Source organism: Pristiophorus japonicus, chromosome 12, assembly GCF_044704955.1.
Source record: "Pristiophorus japonicus isolate sPriJap1 chromosome 12, sPriJap1.hap1, whole genome shotgun sequence".
In the NCBI taxonomy this organism is placed as follows: Eukaryota; Metazoa; Chordata; class Chondrichthyes; family Pristiophoridae; genus Pristiophorus; species Pristiophorus japonicus.
In genome coordinates, this window is record NC_091988.1 from 186,042,673 (window position 1) to 186,067,101 (window position 24,429).

At 46.1% G+C, this 24,429-nt stretch overlaps 1 protein-coding gene across 1 annotated transcript in view; it reads left to right on the forward strand.

Moving 5' to 3' along the window:
- Window positions 1-7,589: 7,589 nt before the first annotated feature.
- LOC139277085 (CDK5 and ABL1 enzyme substrate 2-like) overlaps window positions 7,590-24,429 on the forward strand; it is a 51,264-nt gene continuing 34,424 nt past the window's right edge. The window contains exon 1 of the mRNA XM_070895097.1: window positions 7,590-8,278. Within this exon, the coding sequence (XP_070751198.1) occupies window positions 7,674-8,278 (605 nt within the window). The 5' untranslated portion in view covers window positions 7,590-7,673. The remainder of the gene's footprint in view (window positions 8,279-24,429) is intronic.

Here is a 24,429-nt window from a genome sequence, read left to right on the forward strand (position 1 = left end):
GCATTATTGCAGCTATAAATTCTAGCTCTTGGAACTTGGACATATTTCACACCCTTCTCTTAAAATCTTTAAAAGTGTGTGGTTGGACTGCAAAGGTCTCAGATTGATGCATTATCAGACAACATGACAGTGATTATATTTATTGCAACCAAAGTTGTCACTGTCATCCCCTTAAAAGTCAACATGTAATCTGTCCTCAAGTATGTACTATGAAGTCTGGAGTAAAAATAATGTGCTGTTTCCCAATTTAAATGACCACTAGGAGGTTTTGTTTCTTCCGATACACCCCCATGGGTTAATATGTTTACGTAAACAGGTAAATGGCTGCATTAATATAGGAACATAGGAAGAGGAGTAGGCTATTGAGCCCCTCGGGCCTGTTCCGTCATTCAATGGCTGATCTGCAACCTAGCTCCATATACCTGCCTTGGGTCCATGGGCTGGAACCTCCACTTTTGTGCTTATCGCCCAAAAATAGGTAATATTTTCGGCGTGGGCGTAAAAAAAGGGTTTTCAGATCGTCGGCTTCTCGCCCATTCTCAAAACACCTAGTTTACATTTTTGAAAACGGGCATTACCGTGAGCAATATCAAATTGGCGGTAGCGCTAAATTTTTTTGACCTTCTGCCGTAAAGTGTGGCCGTCCTTAGCAACGGCATGGCAACGCTCGATTCCCACGATTCTGGAGGTCAAGGGTCATCATGATATGCGCAGAAGAGAAGACAGAGAGAGAGGGAGCTCAGAGGGACTGAAGGCGTGGCTGGGTGTGGTGTGGCTGCTTTGGGAGACAGGAGGGAGACTTTAGAGCTTCACAGCAAGTAGGCAAACAAAAATTAGCTATTACCAGCCACATATTTGACCGAATTTGCTCTATAATGGAGAGAGAGGAGGAGGAGGCATCACAGCACGCTGTGGAGACTGACGTTGGAGAGAGTAGTAAAGTGGGAGAGAAGCACATTGGAGGCCGCAAAAGAGCCAGGAGGTTCTCGGAGGAGGCAAATGCCTCCCCCCTGCAGGAGGTCGAGTTACGCTGGGGTGATTTGACACAGGGAGGGCGTGGGAAGCCCACCCCAAAGGCCTACCAGAAGATATGGGCTGAGATAGCAGAGGTGGTCTCGTCGGTGACCAACGAGGTGCGTGAGGGCAATGAATGCCGCAAACGATGGAACGACCTTGTGGGACACGCAAGAGTGAGTATTACATTGACTTACATGTACTTATGTATTTATATAATTTGATTTGTAACAGTCATGAGTGACTATCAGCAGATGTGAGGTCTTGCACTTTTACCGGAAATGTTTTACTCAAAGCCTGCGGTCACGGTGTACGTCTTTAGGTCAAGAATGAAAATAATCATAATAATCATGGTTACATCTGTCGGTTATGTGTTGTATCAGTCTCTGTGACAGTACCTAGCAATGATATCATGCAATGATTTCATGCCATGTCGTCCTGTCACCTTTTACAGAAGAAGCTATCGATGATGAGGTCCGTGCAGAGGCGAACGGGTGGGGGGCCACCAGTCCCCAGCGACATCACAGAGATGGAGGAGTGGGTGCTCGCACTTGTGGGGAAGCACCCACAGACATCCAAGGACGCATCTGCAGACCCTGAAGTGATGCCACGTGAGTAAAGCTTACACCATTGCGTCATGTAAAGTCTATAGATGCCACGCCCACTCATATCCGAACCATCATATATGATAGATGATTTCTAAAAGTGTCCCAGAAATAATGCCCCCCTGCCCCTCACCTAATGAAAATCATTGCAATGCACAATGTGTTGATGGTCATGAAATGTGATGTCTGCGATGATTTTGATAGCGGTGGTGCTTTTGTTGTGCATATGCTGTGTGTAACGCTGGACTCACCTTGTCACCCTAGCACCCGCTTCTCCTCTAATAACCGAATTTGTGTTTTGCAGCTCAGTCAGCAGTGCGGGCCCAGGCAAGATGACAGAGGCCAGAAGGTGGGGGTGCGGGGCAGGAGTCGGCGGGCGATCCTACTACATCTGGTGCTGAGGAGCTCCGATTCTCGCCCATTGATCCACTGGGTCTGTTCTCGACGGATGAGAGTGCAGACTTTGAAGAACCTGCATCACCACGCTCCAGAAGCCATTCCACCCCAAGACCATCTAGTGCTCCTCTGGTCATTCCCGCCTCCACGCTGGAGGTACCGGCCCCAAGCATCTCTCCACAGGGCACCCCATTTGTCCCCAGGATGGCGCCGACCCTGCGGACGCCTCGTGGACACAGCAGGTCTGTTCCATGAGTGCGACATGACAGCAGAGAGATGGTACAGTTGTCCAGGAGGACTGTAGACATTGGTGGCCAGCTCATCAAAGCATTGGGGGGCATATCCCGACACCTGGCCACCATGACCGAGTACATTCCGCGCAATGCAGAGTCCCTGGATGCGATAGCCAGGAATATTGCTATCACAGGCCTCCCAGTGGTCCCTGAGCGCGGCACTTCATCCCTAGGTTCTGCACCACCACTGCGAACGACAGATGAGAGCAATGACCAAGATACTGCTTCTGCATTAGAGAATGTTGGCCCCTTGGCACTCCCCGCTCCCGTACCCATGCAACCACCGCATCTGCCTTCATCCCCCCCCCCCCCCCCCCCAATGAGGCACTGCCTGAGGAGCTCCTTGGCCAGGTGCCATGGAGCAAGGAGGGGAAGGAGTAGAGGTGGGGAGAAGGAGTGGGGGGAAGGAAAGTGAGCTGCATGTGCGCAGGTGATGGCTGTGTTATATCTCCATCTGGGTGTATGCAATTTGTTGCAATGTATGGGGGCTGGGGACCACGCTCCTGCTTTGCCTTTGTATTCTGTGTTGCTGGACATGTTGCACATGTGATTTATGTCAATGGTGGAAAAAGTGGGGTATGGGCGGGGGTTGGGTGTTATTGGCTGTGATACTTATGATTTCAGACCAATGTTGGTATTAAACTTTTGTTATTGAACATAACCTTGTTGTGCATAGTCTCAGATAGCTGCACCATTACACACTGGTGATTCCTTAACATGAAAGGGTTAAATACAACTTAACATCAATCAACGTAAACTTTAACTGGCACCAAGGTGATGGGCACCACTGATGTCTGAGCTGCACACACACAGCAGTGCGTCAGCGTTGTCACTCACATCAGCGCTCTTTTAATCAAATCTTTCAGATATCAGCTCCTCACATAAGAGTGGGATTAACAATGCCAGCCACACCGCTGGCGTTCATTCTGGTTAGTTCCACTTTTTGTGGGCATTTTTTTGAGCGAGCGATATTCTGGACGTTATGTGTGCGAGATGGTGAAAGTGACGATGGGCGATCTCCATGGCCGCTAGTTTGGGTAAATATGCTTTTTGCGACAAAAAACAGTAGGCGAGCATTTATATTGAATCTTGGCATTAATTCCGTGTGGAAAGTAACGCTGTGCAATATTATGGCCGTTGATTTCACCCATTCTGCTGACTCCGTCCCAAAAAAGTGGGCAGGCGGTAATATATTTTCCTGGCATTAAGTACATGGGGAAAGTAACGCTCAGCGATAAGTCTCCTAAAAAAGCCCGGCAGTTTCCATTTTGTGCCAAAATGGGCGATATATGGGCGTTATACGTCATTTCAGCGGTAAAATGGGCAATAAGTGGGCGTTAAGCTTACAAAAAAAGGAGGTTCTAGCCCTATATCCCTTTAATACCTTTGGATAACAAAAAGCAATCAATCTCCGATTTAAAATTAACAATTGATCTAGCATCAATTGCCATTTGTGGGAGAGAGTTTCAAACTTCTACCACGCTTTGTGTGTAGAAGTGTTTCCTAATTTCAACCTTGAAAAGTCTGGCGCTATTGTTTAGACTATGCCCCCTAGTTCTAGAATTCCCAACCAGCAGAAATAGTTTCTCTCTATCTGCCCTATCTGTTCCCCTAATGTCTTGAAAACTTTGATCAGATCACCCCTTAACCTTCTAAATTCGAGGGAATACAACCCTAATTTGTGTAATCTCTCCTCACAACTTAAACCTTAAAGCCCAGGTATCATTCTGGTAAACCTACGCTACACTCACTCCAAGGCCAATATATCCTTCCCAAGGCGTGGTGGCCAGAATGGCTCACAGTACTCCAGGTGTAGTCCAACCAGGGTTTTGTATAGCTGTAGCATAACCTACCCCCTTATAACTATGACCGCCTATTTCCACTTCCATAACATCGCCCGTCTCCATCCTTGCCTCAGCTCATCTGCTGATGAAACCCTCATCCATGCCTTTCTTACCTCTAGACTTGACTATTCCAATGCGCTTATGGCTGGCCTTCCACATTCTACCCTACATAAATTGAGGTGGTCCAAAACTTGGCTGCCCTAACTCACACTACGTCCCACTCACCCATCACCCCTGTGCTCACTGACCTACATTGGCTTCTGGTTAAGCAATGCCTCGATTTCAAAATTCTCACCCTTGTTTTCAAATCCCTCCATGGCATCGCCTCTCGCTACCTCTGTAATCTCCTTCAGCCCCATAACTCCCCAAGATGTCCAAGCTCCTCTAATTATACCCCCCTGAGCATCCCTGATTGTAATCGCTCAATCATTGGTGGCCGTCCCTTCTGTTGCCTCGGCCCCAAGCTCTGGAACTCCCTGCCTAAACCTCTACGCCTCTCTTTCCTCCTTCAAGAAGCTCCTTAAAACATAAGAACATAAGAAATAGGAGCAGGAGTAGGCCATTTGGCCCCTCGAGCCTGCTCCACATTCAATAAGATCATGGCTGATCTGACATTTGACTCAGCTCCATTTCCCTGCCCGCTCCCCATAACCCTTTACTCCCTATCCAAAACATACCTCTTTAACCAAGCTTTTGGTCACTTGCGCTTGTTTCTACTTATGCAGTTCTGTATCAAATTTTCATCTCATAATAAATACTCCTGTGAAGTGCCTTGGGATGTTTTACTATGTTAAAGGCGCTATATAAATACAAGTTGTTGTTGTTGTATTCTAGTCCTGTCGATATAAAGGCTAACATTCCATGAGCCTTTTTGATTATATAGCACACAAAGAAATTTTACATTAGCATGTCAGCTAATGCAATACTAGAGAAAAGTCAGTTCCCAGGGATCCTGCAGATCCTTAACTACTTGACTTATTTAAAAACAAACTTGAAGTTCTAACAGCTCAATTACCATAAAAAGCAGTACAAAATTGGCTAGCTTTAACACTTTTTCCCATGGAGCAGTAGATATATGGAAGAGTCTTCCATCATAATCAGTTAATGACATATGGTTAAATCCCTTGAAAGATTTTTGGATAAGTATCTTGTTAAGAACAGGAATGGAAATCATAGGGATAGGCATTAACAATGATGATCAAAACTCGATGGGGAAAATAATTGGAAGCACAAGTTATTTTTGGAATGCAACAGTTTAAAGTTAATAACCATAGATCATAATGCTAGTTTTCACTTGATTGTTTCAAAGGTCTTACCTGTGATTAATCACCTCTCTGAGGAAATTAAATAAATGGGATAATCCATCACAATGCAAATTGTGTTTGATCTATTTGGAAGCTGTAAGCCTGATAGGTCATATTTTTCAGTATGTTCCACATTTTCTTATGTTCTTAACCATGAGTTGGTGAAGCTGCCCTCCCTAGCTCTGTAACCTCCTCCAGTCCTTATTAAAGGGGCACTAGAACCAACAAATTAACAAATGAAACTTTTGAAAATGAAACCAATCAAATTAGAATTTGGTTGTCGGGGGTGATGATGCACTCCAGTACCTCCGGTGCACCCCTCTAGCAGAAGGCCACGGGTATACCAGTGGACACCGCATGCTCCATCTCCAGGGACACCCTGGCACGAAAGTAGCTGCAACCGCCCTCTGCCTGCAACTGTTAATGGCCAGCATCCAGCCCTACACTCTTATGATTGGACGCAATAAATAAACAGTTAGATCAAGTCCCCCCAGATCTGGGGAACACTCCAAACATTTTTCAAGGCCCTTTTTGTTTTGTTTTTTGTTCATCCAGCCCTCAAACTCTCCGAGATCAGGCAGCAGTTGTGGAGAGAGAAACTGAATTAATGGAGGAATTTTAACCCCCAATAACAGGTGGGTTTGGGGTCAGGTGGGATGTGAAAATTCAAGCCCAACCCTAACTCGCCTCGAACCCACCCACTTCCGGTTTAAAGGGAGGTGGGACGGGGGCTGGGCAGCCAACCTGCTCCCAGGAGGCGGGGTTCATATTTAAATATTATAATGAGGCAGCATGCCTCAGATTTGAGCTATTTTCCAAGTTTAAGCCTGGCGGACCAGGTATCACAATCCTCGGGAAACCCAGCAGCTAAAAAGAGGTGAGGGCTGATGCATGGCCCAGGAATGCTTTATCCCGGCCCCGAAGTTTATCTGCTTCCAAACCCCAGGATTGGACATCCCACCCCACCCACGATCGGTTTCCCCCTATCCCCAAGATCGCTGACTTCCCTTCTAGAATCATAACATAAGAACATAAGGCTGTCAGGCTGGGCTTCCGAGCGGGGAACCTGCTGGGGCCCCGTCTGCCCTCTCAGGTGGACATAAAAGATCTTATGGCACTCTTTCGAAGAAGAGCAGGGAAGTTATCCCCGGTGTCCTGGCCAAATATTTAGCCCTCAGTCAACATAACAAAAAAGCAAATTATCTGGTCATTATCACATTGCTGTTTGTGGGAGCATGCTTGTGCGCAAATTAGCTGCTGCATTTTCTGCATTACAACAGTGTCTACACTCCAAAAAGTACTTAATTGGCGATAAAGTGCTTTGGGGTCGTCCGGTGGTCGTGAAAGGCGCAATATAAGAGCACCAGCTCGCGCTGCTCCCTGGAGTGGCATGCCTCCACGCTGCTCCTGGGCTGCCCACCTCCGCTCCTTTTATGGCCCCGACCTGCCGCTGGTGTTCTCACGCAGGTCGGGGCCTCCACGCTCCACTCCAGGGAGCAGCGCGAGCTGGTGCAGGAGAGCAACGGCAGCGAAGAGTGACATCATCAAGGTCCAGGTCGGTGATTGGAGCGTGGGCAGATACAGCAGAGACTGTGGAGGATGTGATCGGGGCCCAGGGGAGACGTGGGTTCGGGGGCCATAGGCCAGGGGCAGCACGGGCCAGCCCACACTGAGATACGTGTGCGGACTAGGTCCGTGCAGCAGAGCAGGTCTCCAGTCGTCTTGGATAACCCTTGCCACTGGACCAAGACCTAACTCTGTCAAGCCCCTGTGGTGGCTGGTGTGCAATAACCACCCCACATTAAAAAAAATCCACGCACAGGCATCTTCCATCCTTCAACATGTAGTTCAGTTCTTCATTGAAACACCTGTGAACTCATGCTTTTTGGCGTGGAAGCAAGTCATCCTCGTTTCGAGGGACTGCCTATGATGATATAAGAGCAAATAATTTCTTTTAGTGCAATCACATCTTTGCTGCAAAGTTGCTTTTGCAGGAGGAATGTCTCCTGGCGGTGTCTGCAGTGCGCCTTTGTGACGTCAGCGGCGTCCCATTGCTGGAGAATCCCGCCACGTCACAGAACGGTGGGCGGGTCTGAGTGAGGTACGGCGATGCGTCATACTGGGCGGGGCGAGCGGGTGGGCGGGCCGTGCGGCTGTCAGCGGCCCGCGACGCCCCGCCCCTCCCCCAACCACGGCCGCCGCTCTTTATTGCGGATAATGGCGGCCGCTGCGTGCGGCGGCGGCGGCTCGCTTCGCTTCCCGAGCCTGAAGCACAGCGGCGGTCCGAAGGACCACCACCATCATTATCAACAGCAACAGCCGCCCGCGAAGAAGCGCACCGACTCCCGGCGGAGGCAGGCCGCCCTCAGCTTCCTCAGCAACATCTCGCTGGACGGCCGGCGGCCTGTGGAGGTCGCCAATGGTTACCGGGCGGAGCAGGAGGTGGAGCAGCAGCAGGAGCAGCAGCAGCAGCAGGAGGCGGCGGCGGCGGCCGTGGACATCAGCGCCGCCGCCAGCAACAGCAGGACAGGGCCGGTCGGGCTCGGCTGCATCAGCTGCATCTCGGGGGTGCCGAACGCGGCGGTGATCAGCCAAACCCCCCGGGGGCTCGGGCCTGCGGCCGGCGCCCTCTACCCCGGAGCCACCGCCTCCGCCGCGTTGCCAAGGGAGCCGAGCCTGGGCTCGGGAGCCGAGACCAACTCTGATGGAGCCGTTGTCGTTGCTGCCGTCGCTGGGCAGCAAGGGGCTTCAGGGCCGGGGACGCCTCTGCCCAAGAGCGGGCTGGTGCCAGCACAAACGGCCGGTGACCAACAGAAGCAAAGGTGGGTGCTTGGGGAGGCTTTGTGGCTCTCCAGGAGGTTTTGGTTACAAGTTTCCCTTCCCCCCCCCCACTCACAAACACCGCCCTGTGCAGCTTCTCAAACTTTCCATCCACACCACAGACACACACACCTTCAGATCTGCCCAGCTCCAGTCTGAAAGGTTGCAAGTGTGTTCATCAGGAGGTCAAAGGGGAGCCCTGTGTCGTCATAAAGTTTTGAATTCCATATTAGAGGAAAAAAGGTTTCCAAACACTTTATTAAAAATTAGGATAGTGCCTCTTTTTTTTTGCACCATGTGCAACCTTTTAGATTTCAGTAAATTAACTGCAAAAGTCAACCCTGGTAAAAAGGTGTGTTGGGTAATTACCTCAGTGTTTCACATTCATCCATTTTATTCTACAGTCCCTCTTAAAAGCTTTTTTGGGAAAGTTGGTAACCCATTTTATAGCCAATGATTGTCAGCTTACATTACAATGTATCGCTAGTTGTTGTCACCATATGTCAAGATAGGACATTTTAAGGCTGGAACTAGGTTATCGTAAGTTAATCTTGAAACTTCAGGTGTGTTAGTTACCTGTCAGTTGCTATCTTTTGTGCAATATACTTAAAGGTGCATGTACACTGCAACTAATAGTTTAAGGCCCATAACTGCAGTTTGTGTTCCAGGCAGACAGAAAAAACAATATTGGTTAAATTTCTTGGGAACTGTGGCTTAACTGCCCTCTTTTTAGGAGAGAGTTGTAGCCATGCCTGGTTATATGCATCTGGGGAGCCTTCTAATGGTTGAAGTATAAATGGTTAGAGAGTTTGGGGAGGAGGAGGAGGAGGTGGTGGAGAGAATACCTCTCTGGCAGCATATCCCTGATGGACAGTAGTGACAATGCTGGTATTGAGTCTGTTTCTCAGCTATGTTCCAAGAGCACAGGCTCGCGTGGCACTGGTGAGGATGTACTATATTGGGCCCAAGTTTCCACATGATTTGCGCCTGATTTTTAGGAGCAACTGGTGGAGAGCGGACTATCTTAGAAATAGCAATTCTCCACATTTTTTTTTCTGCAGTTCTAGTCAGGTAGAACAGTTCTACTTTGGAGTAGAATTTTTTCTTCAAAAGGGGGTGTGTCTGGCCACTGACGCCTGATTTCAAAGTTTCCACAGTGAAAACGTACTCCAAACTAAAGTAGAATGGAGCAAGTGAAGATTTTTGTAGAACTGAAAAAACCTGTTCTACACATTAAAAAATCAGGCGCAGGTTACAAATTAGGCATCCAGAACGAGGTGGGGGTGGGGGGGAAGGGAAGTCATTAAATTCTATAATAAATCCTTATTTATACTTATACAAATATTATACAAATAAATCCAACCTGAATAAACATTTATAAGCAAAGAAAAGATTAAATAAACCATCTTCCTACCTGTGTGAAAGTGCTTCAGGCAGGCCTTTCGGGACCGAAGGCTGAACGGGCTAGCCCGAGACTTTGGGCAGGGCCCGTTCCCAGCACCAGATTTATAGGTAGGTGGCGTTGGGTTGGGTTGGGTCGGATCGGTTCGGGTCGGGGGGGGGGGAAAGAGAGAGAGGAAGGGGGAGGAGGGAAAGAGAGAGAGAGAGGAAGGGGGAGGAGGGAAAGAGAGAGAGAGAGGAAGGGGGAGGAGGGAAAGAGAGAGAGAGAGGAAGGGGGAGGAGGGAAAGAGAGAGAGAGAGAGAGAGAGAGGAAGGGGAGGGGGGAAAGAGAGAGAGGAAGGGGGGGAGAGAGAGAGGAAGGGGGGAGAGAGAGAGGAAGGGGGGAGAGAGAGAGGGAGGAAGGGGGGGGAGAGAGAGGAAGGGGGGGGAGAGAGAGAGGAGGGGGGAGGAGAGAGGGGAGGAGGGGGGGAAGAGAGAGGGGAGGAGGGGGGGAAGAGAGAGGGGGAGGAGGAGGAGGGGGGGGAGGAGAGGGAGGGGGGGAGGAGAGAGAGAGGAGGAGGAGGAGGAGGGGGGAGGAGGAGGAGGAGGAGGGGGGGGGAGGAGGAGGAGGAGGAGGAGGAGGGGGCGGGGAGGAGAGAGAGGAGGAGGAGGAGGGGGGGAAGAGAGGAGGAGGGGGGGGGGGAAGAGAGGAGGAGGAGGGGGGGGGGGAGGAGAGAGAGGAGGAGGGACGTCGGATCCAGTCCGGGAGCGGGAGTCCAGTCGGGTCGGGGGGCGGGAGCGCGGGTCGGGTCCAGGTGGGGAGCGGGAACAGGAGCGCGGGTAGGTTCGGGAGCGGGAACAGGAGCGCGGGTCAGTCGGGGGTGGGGGGGGCGCGGGTGTCGCGTCTGGTCCGGGGGGGGTGGGAGGTGGCGCAGGGTCGGGTCTGGTCCGGGGGGGGGGGGGGGGCGCGGGTGTCGGGTCTGGTCCAGGGGGGTGGGAGGTGGCGCAGGGTCGGGTCTGGTCCGGGGGGGGGGGGGGGGGCGCGGGTGTCGGGTCTGGTCCGGTCCGGGGGGGTGGGAGGTGGCGCAGGGTCGGGTCTGGTCCGGAGGCGGGGAGCGGGTGTCGGGTCTGGTCTGGTCCGGAGGCAGGGGGCGGGAGGGGGAGCGAGTGTCTGGTCTGGTCCGGAGGGGAGTGGGTGTCGGGTCTGGTCCGGAGGCAGCGGGGGAAGCGGGTGTAGGGTCTGGTCTGGGCGGGTGTCGGGTCTGGTCCGGAGGCAGGGGGGAGCGAGTGTCGGGTCTGGTCGGGGGGTTCGGGGAGCAGGAGCTGGCCGTGGGAGGAGCCTTATTCACGCAGCCCCAGTGAGGCCATTCAGCCAGGGCTAGGGGCTGCGTGCTTCGTGCCCCTCCCACACAGTTCAGCGCCTGGAGCTACTGCACTTGCGTGCCCACTGTAGCGCGCATGTGAATAGGTCCAGGCACTACTTTTCAGCGCAGGGACCTGGCTCCGCCCCCCACAGCTCGTGCTGGCTGCGCCGAGGGCCAGAGGACCTGCAAGTAGGTGGAGAATACCGAGGATTTTTTTAGGCGCACTTTGTGGCGCGAAAAACGGGCGTCCAGGTCGGGATTGAGCCGTTCTAGGCGCATGTGGAAACTTGGGCCCATTATGTGCTCTTAACACTTATGTAAAGTAGGCTTTATAGGCATCATCATCATCATAGGCAGTCCCTCAGAATCAAGGAAGACTTGCTTTCACTCTAAAAATGAGTCCTTCGGTGGCTGAACAGTCCAATATGAGAACCATAGTCCCTGTCACAGGTGGGACAGATAGTCGTTGAGGGAAGGGGGTGGGTGGAATTGGTTTGCCGCACGCTCTTTCCGCTGCCTGCGCTTGATTTCTGCATGCTCTCAGCGATGAGACTCGAGGTGCACAGGAGTAGCAGATGTTTGAAACCACATCTAATTTACGCCTCGTGTGAAGTCAAACTCCCTCCAGGGATTTCTTGCTGTGCTGTGGAGTTGGGTTCAGTCCTGATTCCAGATATACATTGCTAGTTTAGCATCTGTGCAAAGCAGAAAGTGCAAACACTAAACTTGCTGTGTAAATACATCCTAAATTACAAAACCATTGAAAGACATTCCTGTAGGTAATCTTTCATTTTTGAGCATACACCTATGCGAGTTTAAAGCAGAGAAGGAGTCCATTCAATCCATCATATCTGCCAGCTCTTTACTAGAACAATCAAAAACTGATCCTGCTGCTCCATGCTCTCCCTAAAGTCCAACATCTGCCTCTTTCAAATATTTATCTAATTACCCTTTAAAAGATACATTGGTCTCTGCTGCAACCACTACCTTTGGCTTTTTCTTTATCCCAATTCATCCAGAAAACTGATTATTAGTGGATCTGTCATTCCATGAACATGCATTTTGATTTTGTATAACTGCACTCCCAACACTGAATTTTACAATTTTTTAATAAGTTTGAGCAAAGGAAACTGCTGTTTGCCATGAACTGACTTTTAACTTGGTTAGCTGTGGGAAATGTATATCTCTTTCCCCCCCTCCCCCCTGCAGCGCCTCCATGTTTCCATGACAGTGTATCAGTGATAGACAGTAGTGACAATGTTGCTATCGGGTCTATGTTCTAAGAACACATAGGTTCTTGTGGCATTGGTTTGAGGATGCACTATATTAATACAAAAGCAAAATACTGCAGATGCTGGAATCTGAAATAAAAATAGAAAATACTGGAAATCTCTGGGTCAGGCAGCATCTGTGGAGAGGAAAAAAAACAGTTAACGTTTCGGGTCGACGATCCTTTGTCAGAACTGGCGAATGTTCGAAAAGAACACATTCTTAAGAAGCACTGAAGGAGGGAGGGGAAGAAAAAACATAAAGGAAGGTCTGTGATAGGATGGAAGGCAGGAGAGATTAGAGAGACAAAAGGGATGATGGGCTGAATTGAAATGGTAATGGCTGGAGTTAGAAAAAAGGTTAGTCTAGTTAAGGTGTGAATGGTGGAATAATGATCAGCAGCCATTGGAGACAAAGAGGAAAAAAAAACATAAGCTCAGGGAAAGGGAGCCAAAGATGGGCAGAGGTTATGGTCTGAAATTGTTGAACTCGATGTTGAGTCCAGAAGGCTGTAAAGTACATAAAGGAAAGATGAGTGCTATTCCTTGAGCTTCATTGGAACAGTGCAGGTGACTGAGGACGGGGATATCTGAGTGGGAGTGGATAATTAAAGTAACAGACGACCGGAAGCTCAGGGCCACACTTACGCACTATATTAATATTTGTTTAGAGGTTTGAGGTAAAGTAATTTCCAATATACTGCTTTTTTAAAATTTGAATGCTATGCAGAGTTTGGAGCAGTATATGAGTAAACAATTTTCAATAAACCTGTAGATGAGAGTTTTAAAGAACAATGTTGAAGTAGAAATAGTTCCAGATTCCTTGGAGGTGGTTTCCAAATGTGTGTGGTATCGTACCATTCAGGACACCAGATAATCTAGCATCTTGGTACTCTTGTAAAATACTTGGGTGACGAGAGTGCACCCGAGGTTAGTTGGATTACAAAATAAAAGGTTACACCTCAAATACTTTGTTCTGAGTGATCCTGTGAAGATTATCCATCTGTACCTTTGTACTCAATAATCCAGTGATCTGTTGAGTTATTCAGAAGTAAGTGTAATTTTCCTTTTTTGAAACACAATATTTCCTTGTTTTGGCGGGAGTTGGTTGAAATGTGAATTAATTTACAAAACATACAGCGGGTCTGTCATTATCCAAAATCATTTAATTTGGGCGTAAATCCTCTTCCAGCACTCAGTGAAAAGTCTGCACCCGGAAGGTGTCTCTTCTCTTTTCAGATGCTGACAGATGTGTTATTTCAATTGAGTTGGCTTCATATTTCCATTACAATACTTAGTCATTTTAATAGTGGCATCTGGGTGAAAGTCACCACAGACCATCCAAATAAGTGCCTAAATAGAGGGCATATATCTGGAGAAGGCAGTTTACAAAAATGTGTATAATTCAAAAATGCTGCAGTATAAGTAACATGTCTTGAGTGTTATCATGGGTCTATACTCTCTGGAGTTTACAAGAATGAGAGGTGGTCTCATTGAAACATATAAGGTTCTGAGGGGGGGTTGACAGGGTAGATGCTGAGAGATTGTTTCCCCTGGCTGGAGAGTCTAAAACTAGGGGGCATAGTCTCAGGATAAGGGGTCGGCCATTCAGAACTGAGATGAGGAGAAATTTCTTCACTCAGGGTTTGGAATTCTCTACCTCAGAGGGCTGTGAATGCTGACTCATTGAATATATTCAAAGCTGAGGTAGATAGATCTTTGGACTCTAGGAGAATTGAGGGATACGGGGATTGGGCAGGAAAGTGGAGTTGAGGTTGAAGATCAGCCATGATCTTATTGAATGGCGGAGCAGGCTTGAGGGTCCGTATGGCATTCTCCTGCTCCTAATTCTTATGTTCTTGTGTTAAGAGTAACATAAACCACCATATGCTGACACCTGTTCTATTTTATGCTTAATCTTCATATTAATAATGAACTAATTAATACTAATAATTAATAGTCGTTAAGAATGCTAGAATTAAGCACCACAATAAGATCTTAGGAAATCTGAAAGAGCTGGTTTCCAAATATGGATGGACGACATACGTGGGAAGCCAGAATCATTGCACCGGACGGAACACTATGGAAATCAGACATACTATTTAAGGAGGAGTCGGAGATTGCAGTTGTAGACGTCATGGTGAAATGGGAGGATAACAACATGGCACTCGAGAGCGTGGGAGGAGAGTGTGAAATAAGGCCGCCTAACCCAGCAAAGCATAGACATAACCAAAGGCACCTCGTTTAAATACTTTAGCTTTGTTATGGAAGACAGAGGCAAATGGATCAAAAGAAATGATTCACTCATGAAGTTTTTGAAAATTGAGAGGGTAAAGACATTCATGAAGCATACATCTAGGCTTACAATAGCACTCACACCTGGCTTTAACATACCTCAACACATGATGTTAACCTTCAGAAAGTATATTGGAGTATGATACGGTGAATGAATGAGTAAAGATAATGATGGAGAACAACATAAGAAACTGGACAGAAATACTTGTCGAGTGGAAACAAATACTAACTGAGACTGCATAGGGAGGTGGACAGTGAGAAAGAGTACCGTTTTGCATAGTGTGCGCAGTGCACTGATAAAGATCTAGTCAACTAGTTTCATTTTTACCTCGCCAATAGATCACATTGTGTGATTGAACTGCCATATTCCTGATGGAACCTTTCAGATGTACAACACTGTATGGTACTGGTAGTCATGATCAGGGGTATGTATGAAACTTGCTTACATGTTTGTGTTAAATATTAAATGTGAAACAAGAATTTACAGACTGTAAGAAATGTAAACAACAGAATAATTTTAACATTTGAACTCTAGCAAAGACAAAATTGTTTTTTAACTTAACGTTTGCTGCTTTGGAGCGATTCAGTTGCCATTAATAAGCTTATCGGAGTGCAGCGGTGGCGAGCATCACAATCTATTATTGACTAGTCTCTAGAATTACATTTAAACTGTCAGCAAGAAGATAAGACAGTAAGATTTTGGAGCCATGGGACAGGTAGTCAATGATGTTGCAAGTGCATTAACATTGAAACTTTTTAATGCTCTGGATCTGTGGAAAGTGAATCAGACCAGGCCAAAGTGGCTCTTCAGGTGCAATCACTGACTCAGTACAAAAGATAGCTACAATATAAAAGATCAAATATAAAGCTTCAACACCCAAGACTGCCTGCAAGTTGTAAAATTCTTGTTGCAGTTGGCAGTATTTAGTTCTCATACCTTGCAATGCCAACGTAATGTTACAGTGTATACTTTTGCCATATCGTTATGTGGAAGAATTTTGAAGAATAGAAGATATTGCAGTACTTTTTAGTGCATCAATAACTTGTTCTTTGGCTATCTCCTGAGGAATGAATTTGAAATTGCAGGATTAGACACAATGTTTCCTTATTGGCATTCTGACCTCTTGTTGCTCTCCTCAGCTTCTTCAGCTCCTGGGAAATAACAATATAATCAGAAACTGCTGGAAAACTCAGTGGGTCAGGCAGCATCTGTGGAGAGAAAAACAAAGTTAACATTTCAGGTCGATGACCCCCCACCTCGAGCTTAAGTTTTTTTCTTTGTCTCCAATGGCAGCTAATCATTATTCTGCCATTCACACCCTATCTAGATTAACCTTTTTCTAACTCCGGCCATTTTCATTTCAATTCGGCCCATCATCCCCTTTGTGTCTCTAATCTCTCCAGCCGTCCACTCTATCTCAGACCTTTCCTTTTGTTCTTTTTTCCCCTTCCCCTTTCAGTGCTTCTTAAGAATGTGCTCTTTTCGAACATTCGGCAGTTCCAGCAAAGGGTTAACGACCTGAAATGTTAACTCTGTTTTTCTCTCCACAGATGCTGCCTGACCCGCTGAGATTTCCAGCATTTTCTGTTTTTATTTCAGATTGCAGCATCCGCAGTATTTTGTTTTTGAAATAACAGAGTATCTATCCTGTTTTAAAATTGAAGTTTAAAGCTTAAAAAAAATGACAAGACACACTTTTAAAGATAGGAGATGACTAAAGAATCCCTTCCTGTTCACATGTACCAGTGGGTTTTGGTTTGAAGCTGTTTCTTCCAGTTTCTCTTTTGATTTCAAATAGTTGTGTCTCAGGATCATTCCAACTGTTTTTGATCTGATGGGAGTACAGATTTCTCGTGCACCAGCCATGATGAATATTGTCATTTTTAATTGTTTTCAGGAAAACATTTTAGGTTTCTTTGTCTGCAAAAAAAAAATTGGTACAGGGTACTAAAAATGTTTTTTTTTGCAGACAAAGAAAATGTAGCTTCTAAAGGCTCGATGTATTTTCATTCATTCGTTATTGTTACAGTATTGATTCAGTCCACTAAATGTGGGCATCTGATGGTCATAAGAATATTTGGGCGGTTCTGTTTAATCTTTTGTTTTATCGATTTGCAATGACTTTCAAAGTGGGACTGCAACAATTCATAATAGCCTATTTGAAATGCAAAAGTGAAAATCATCACTGCCTTAAGTATATTGCTTGGCAAATATGTCCAACCAAAGCATTCAACCTGTCCTGCTTTATGAAAAAGGGGTGAATGATATAAAGGGGAATTGATATGGATCTTACAAGGTTGTTACAGATGAGGAAGGTCATGTGGCCTATCTTAGGGTCATTCTGGACTGATGAATTAATGTTTCTCGGCTCTTTCTTCCTCCGCCCACTTACATTTAGATAAGCATCTGTCAAATTGACCCCGGGACACTTTTTACACCTAGTTTGACATTGCACTGGATTTACACTCTGTATAGCATCAAAGAGAAGTGCTGTGAAATTTCCTTCACCAGGAAGTCTCGCCAGTTCTGTCTGGAGTCAGGTCAAGCCCACTGTCTGTATTTACACAATCTTAGCATTAATGTGAAGTGGAATCCATTACATACAGGTTTTAGTGTAAATGCACACTTGGATGTCTCTGATGTGACTGTTAAAGGAGCTGGCTGCTATTTTACAACTTCATACAGCCACTGTAGACTAAGAAGTTAGCCCTAGAGCCATAGCTTTTATTTAAAAAAAAAACCATGCATGGGGAAAAAAAGCTGCTGTTGACCCAGCCTGAAGGTTTGTTTAGAAAGGATGCTTTAAACCTCTTTTGGGCTTGTTATTGAGCTAGCAGTTGAAATTGGGGTCATTGTTGAAGAGCTAAGTTTAATTTATTTCCAAGTAGCATCTGTGCATGTCACTTATTTGCTGTACCCATAAAGCACTGGAAAAAGAGCAATACTTGAACCCATTTCTCATTGTTCTTTTGTGTTTTCTTTTTGTGAGAAGAAAAACGACCCCATCAGTTCCTGCTGTCTGAAGCTAGTTACTGGCCTTTTTGTGGTCAATTGCCATTAAGAAGCAACAGTTATTCAACAGCTATACTGTATGTTTGGTTGCAAATGTTTGAGCTTTCAACTAATAAAATTCAGACATGAATGAAAAGTAGCGAGGCTTCTAGCTTAGTCATTGCCTCTATGTTGTCAGACTGCTTGCCTGACAATCCAGTCTAGGATGAGCTGAAATTTCCTCCAATTACGCATTGGGAAGACCAAAACTATTATCTCCGTTCCCTAGCCACTGATTTCATCCTCTCCCCTGGCCACTGTCTCCAGGCTAAACAGACTGTTAGCAACCTCACCGCACTATTTGAGCCTGAGCTGAGCTGAGCTTCCGACCCCATATCCTCTCCCACCACAAAGACCGCAAACTTCCATCTGCGTAATATCGCCTGCCACCCCCTTAGCCCATCTGCTGCTGAAATCCTCATTTAAGCTTTTGTTGCCTCCAGACTCAACTATTGCAATGCTCTCCTGACCAGCCACCTATCTTACACCCTCCATAAACTTGAGCTCATCCAAAACTCAGTCCTTATCTTAAATCGTACCAAGTCCCATTCACCCATCACCCCTGTGCTTGCTGACCATACACTGATTCCTTGATTTTAAAATTCTCATCCTCGTGTTCAAATCCCTCCATGACCTCGCTCTACATTCCTTCAACTCTGGCCACATTTGCATTCCCTACTTCCTATGCTTCCTTATTGGCGGCCGTGCCTTCAGCCATCTAGGCTCTTGAATTACCTCCTTCCCACCTCACCACCGCGCCCTCCTCAAGGCTCAACTTAAAACTTAACTCTTTGACCAAGCTTTTGATCACCTGTCCTAATGTCTCTTCAGCTCAGTGTCAATTTTTGTCCGATTATACTGAGAGAGAATATGCTGTACATTAATATTAACTTTTATTTAGGTTCTTGCTAATAAATACTAGAATGTCTGATCCAGATCCAATTCCATGGCTGTGCTGTTAACAGGTGTAGACATGCTATTCCTCATGAACAAAAATAGATACTATTTGAGTCACAATTGGCGATGATGATTCTCAAAGTTCTGTTTGGACCAATTGTACCATCAAGGCTGATTTATCCCCAGATTACATAGACATAGAAACTTAGAAAATAGGTGCAAGAGTAGGCCATTCGGCCCTTCGAGCCTGCACCGCCATTCAATGAGTTCATGGCTGAACATGCAACTTCAGTACCCCATTCCTGCTTTCTCGCCATACCCCTACATCAAACTCCTTTTTGAATATATTTAGTGAATTGGCCTCAACAACTTTCTGTGGTAGAGAATTCCACAGGTTCACCACTCTCTGGGTGAAGAAGTTTCTCTTCATCTCGGTCCTAAATGGCTTACCCCTTATCCTTAGACTGTGACCCCTGGTTCTGGACTTCCTCAACATTGGAACATTCTTCCTGCATCTAACTTGTCTAAACCCGTCAGAATTTTAAACGTTTCTATGAGATCCCCTATCATTCTTCTGAACTGCAGTGAATACAAGCCCAGTTGATCCAGTCATTCTCGATATGTCAGTCCCGCCATCCCGGGAATCAGTCTGGTGAACCTTCGCTGCACTCCCTCAATAGCAAGAATGTCCTTCCTCAAGTTAGGAGAGACCAAAACTGTACACAATACTCCAGGTGTGGCCTCACCAAGGCCCTGTACAACTGTAGTAACACCTCCCTGCCCCTGTACTCAAATCCCCTCGCTATGAAGGCCAACATGCCATTTGCTTTCTTAACCGCCTGCTGTACCTGCATGCCAACCTTCAATGACTGATGTACCATGGCACCCAGGTCTCGTTGCACCTCCCCTTTTCCTAATCTGTCACCTTGTGCAGTAATATGTCCAGCAGCAGAGCACATCATTTGTATTTCTTTAGCTTTCTCTCTTACACAGTTGGAGTCCTGTCCTCAGTCACGCAGGACATAATGAAGTGTGGTTATCCTAATTCACCAACTAAAATGGTATGTTCCTAAATTAGCCATGAATTGGTGTTCTTTGCTTTGCAAGTTTTCTTTTAGGTTACTTTGAAGTGTGTAAACTCAATTTTCTCCTCACTAGAAGTACACCAAATTTTGATCACTAAAATGGCAACATTCAAAGAGGAATCATCTATTCTTAACATACCATTTTAGTTGGTGAATTAGGATAATCACACTTCATTATGTCCTATGTGACTGAGGACAGGACTCCAACTGTGCAAGAGAGAAAGCTAAAGAAATACAAATGAAGTGCTCTGCTGCTGGACATATTACTGCACAAGAAAGAAAATTGAGCTAAGCCTCCATTGTTGGCTGTTCAGGGGAGGTTTGGAAAACTGGTTACAGTGTCCGTTGAAAATAACACTGGTCTTTCTGTCTAGATAAACTAAGATTGGTCGAGTGTCATTCTTTGGTAATTGTCTTGGGAGATTGGTGAAGTGAGCACAGAGAGTTTGGCCTGATGGGACATAGGGAAGCGGCTGGATGTGATTTTTCTATGAAAGGGTTCTTATGAAAGGTCATCGACCTGAAACTCTAACTCTGTTTCTCTCTCCACAGCTGCTGCCTGACCTATTGAGAGATTTTGAGCATTTTCTGTTTAAATTTCAGATTTTCAGTATCTTTTGCTTTTAATTTTTCTATGGCTCTTTTGGAAGTGTGTTTGAATTGGCTGTTTGTTTACGCTGACTGTTGCTTTGAGAGAATTCAAATGGGTTTTACAAGAAGGTCGCCTGCATTGTGAAGGGCTAACAAAATGAGACAGCAGCTGAATGAGTATAACAAGTTTGAACTGAAGTGGAATTCAATGCTGAAGTGTACTTGGCTTCAAACTACTTTAATTGAGTTCAAGTTCTTTTGAGTCCATTTATTAGGACCATGGGATCCAGTGTATGTGGAACTTGCATGATGTGGGACTTTCTAGAAATTGATTGTCCAGGACAACCACAAGTGTAAGGAGTGTCAGATAGACTTGCTCAAGTGCTGTTTCTATACCAATTGGACAGTCTACACTTGAACAGAGCTAGAATCAATATCATCGCTGAAGGTTAAGTAAAGGGGAAAGTTTAAACTAACATAGCAAGTGGGAGTAGAAAACCAAGAGTGCCGTGTAGGCTGCTTGGGAGGGAAAGTAATCTTTGTGTATTTGGTAATGGAGAGGTTGAAAGAGGTTAAACAGGTTAAAAAATAGTCCAAAAAAAAGAGAAGTCAAAATGCATGGAGCTGTTGCAAGATACTGGTCTGCCTTAAATATTCTCTCCGGTAAGAACCTTGTGTTGAGGAGCATGCTTCTTCTTCCCAATATCTAACTGTAATGTAACCCAGGGGTATGTCAATCGGACCCCTTTGTGATCTGGACTGGATATAGTGGGCTGGATTTTAGGCTTTTCTGTTTTCAGGGCGATAATGGCGGCGGGGTGGGAAAGTTGGCAGCCAGGAATAGTTTGCACTTTAGTATTTAAGTTTGGGCATCTGGGCCCTGCGTCAGGGGGAGTGCAGCACTAATGGAGGCGTTGTATACCTCTCTATTGGTGCAAGGAAGGGAAGCTCCCAAGCTAAACAGCCAATCAGGGAGCACGCCGAGAGAGGCCTTTTGGGGGGGGCGGGGAAACACAGAAACATTCCTAAAACATTGCCCACGCCACCGCAACATGAATCGCACAAAAAATTAAAACAAAAAACACTCTCACTTACTTTTGGAGACCATTACCTTCCTCTCCGCCGACGGGATCGTCGGGCCGATCTGATTTCCCAGGCGGTCATTGTGGGCGCACTGACGGGTCACTCAAAACTTTTGCCTGTGTCGCAACCAGGGGTGTTGCACACCTGGCGCAGCTCTTCCCGATGGTCCTGCTCAGCACTGTCACAAAACCCGACCGGAGGATCGCAGGAGACCTCACCACCACCTTTCACGCCGTTCTGTGGCAAAACCTGGAGCACAAAGAACCGGAAAATCCAGCCCAGTGTCTTTCACATGTGCGCTTCACCAGTCATTCCGGAGGCAGACTGAAACATGAGTGAGATGAGGTCAGATATGAATAAGATGAAGCTATTTTATTTTACAGATCGCAAGAAAATCAGTAGACTTTTGATAGCTGAGGGTATTAAGGGATTTGGAGCCAAGGCTATTAAATAGAGTTAGGATACTGTTCAACCATGATCTTATTAAATGGTGGGTCAGGCTTGAATGGCCTTCTCCTGTTCTTACCTTCCTATGAATGCACAGAATAACAGATGTAATCAAATTTCACCTTGATTTAACTACAGAACTCCCCTTAACAAGAAAAATAATATCCTTATTAATGGGCTTGTTTCATTTTGTTGATCAGCTGTCTGATCCTGGCAGGCCCTGGGCTTGAGAAGAGAATTTCCCCTTGTTGGGCCAAGGTTCCTACCCAGGCATAAGTGGCTGACTAACTGCCCCGTGTCTCTTTTTATCCTTTTCTCTACCTTCCGTGACAGTGGAAGGGCTGTCCCTCTGACTCCATTCACATTCAGTGGTTTGCCAGTAGGACTGTCAATGAAACTGGATATCTCCTCTCCCTCTTTGAATTGTGGGTTTCAAGAAAACAGTTCCTGTTATTAAACTGAATAGGAACCATCCTGGCTAAATGGGTCTGATATGACAATTGTATCAGTTTGAAATAGACCATGACCTGAGACATTCCACAAACTGGCTTTAACTCCGAGTCTCTTGTGGTTTTTTTTGTGTAAAGTCACCTTGTCTTAAAATGTAATACTTAATCATAACTAATTCCCAAATGTTTTCCGAGAAGAAAACTGATCCGATCAACAACAACGACTTGTATTTATATAATGAAAAGAATGACTAAGAAAGCAATAAAGAAAGGAAAGATAGATTACGAAAGTAACTTGCATAAAACATAAAAACAGACAGTAAAAGCTTTTACTGATCTATAAAATGGAAAAGAGTGACTAAAGTAAATGTTGGTCCCTTAGAAGATGAGAAGGGAGATTTAATAATGGGAAATGTGGAAATGGCTGAGACCTTAAACAATTATTTTGCTTCGGTCTTCACAGTGGAAGACACAAAAACCATGCCAAAAATTGCTGGTCACGGGAATGGTGGGAAGGGAGGACCTTGAGATAATCATTATCACTAGGGGTGTAGTGCTGGACAGGCTAATGGGACTCAAGGTAGACAAGTCCCCTGGTCCTGATGAAATGCATCCCAGGGTATTAAAAGAGACGGCGGAAGTTATAGCAGATGCATTCGTTATAATCTACCAAAATTCTCTGGACTCTGGGGAGGTACCAGCAGATTGGAAAGCAACAAATGTAACGCCTCTGTTTAAAAAGGGGGGGGGGGGGCAGACAAAAGGCAGGTAACTATAGGCTGGTTAGTTTAACATCTGTAGTGGGGAAAATGCTTGAAGCTATCATTAAGGAAGAAATAGCGGGACATCTAGATGGGAATAGTGTAATCAAGCAGATGCAACATGGATTCATGAAGGGGAAATCATGTTTAACTAATTTACTGGAATTCTTTGAGGATATAACGAGCATGGTGGATAGAGGTGTACTGATGGATGTGGTGTATTTAGATTTCCAAAAGGCATTCGATAAGGTGCCACACAAAAGGTTACTGCAGAAGATAAAGGTACGCGGAGTCAGAGGAAATGTATTAGCATGGATAGAGAATTGGCTGGCTAACAGAAAGCAGAGAGTTGGGATAAATGGGTCCTTTTCGGGTTGGAAATCGGTGGTTAGTGGTGTGCCACAGGGATCGGTGCTGGGACCATAACTGTTTACAATATACATAGATGACCTGGAAGAGGGGACAGAGTGTAGTGTAACAAAATTTGCAGATGACACAAAAATTAGTGGGAAAGCGGGTTGTGTAGAGGACACCAGAGAGGCTGCAAAGAGATTTAGATAGGTTAAGCGAATGGGCTAAGGTTTGGCAGATGGAATACAATGTCGGAAAATGTGAGGTCATACAGCTTGGAAAAAAAAACAGTAAAAGGGAATATTATTTGAATGGGGAGAAATTACAACATGCTGCGGTGCAGAGGGACCTGGGGGTCTTGTGCATGAATCCCAAAAAGTTAGTTTGCAGGTGCAGCAGGTAATCAGGAAGACGAATGGAATGTTTGCCTTCATTGCGTGAGGGATGGAGTACAAAAGCAGGGAGGTCCTGCTGCAACTGTACAGGGTATTGGTGAGGCCACACCTAGAGTACTGCATGCAGTTTTGGTCCCCACTTAAGGAAGTATATACTAGCTTTGGAGGGGGTACAGAGACGATTCACTCGGCTGATACCGGAGATGAGGGGTTACCTTATGATGATAGATTGAGTAGACTGGGTCTTTACTCGTTGGAGTTCAGAAGGATGAGGGGTGATCTTATAGAAACATTTAAAATAATGAAAGGGATAGACAAGATAGAGGCAGAGAGGTTGTTTCCACTGGTTGGGGAGACTAGAACTAGGGGGCACAGCCTCAAAATACGGGGGAGCCAATTTAAAACCGAGTTGAGAAGGAATTTCTTCTCCCAGAGGGTTGTGAATCTGGAATTCCCTGCCCAAGGATGCACTTAAGGCTAGCTCATTGAATGTATTCAAATCACAGATAGATAGATTTTTAACCAATAAGGGAATTAAGGATTCTGGGGAGCGGGTGGGTAAGTGGAGCTGAGTCCACGGCCAGATCAGCCATGATCTTGTTGAATGGCAGAGCAGGCTCGAGGGGCTAGATGGCCTACTCCTGTTCCTAATTCTTATGTTCTTATAGCAGCTTTAATGTCGTAAAACATCCCAAGGCGCTTCACTGGGGTGTTATCGAACAAAATTTGATACCG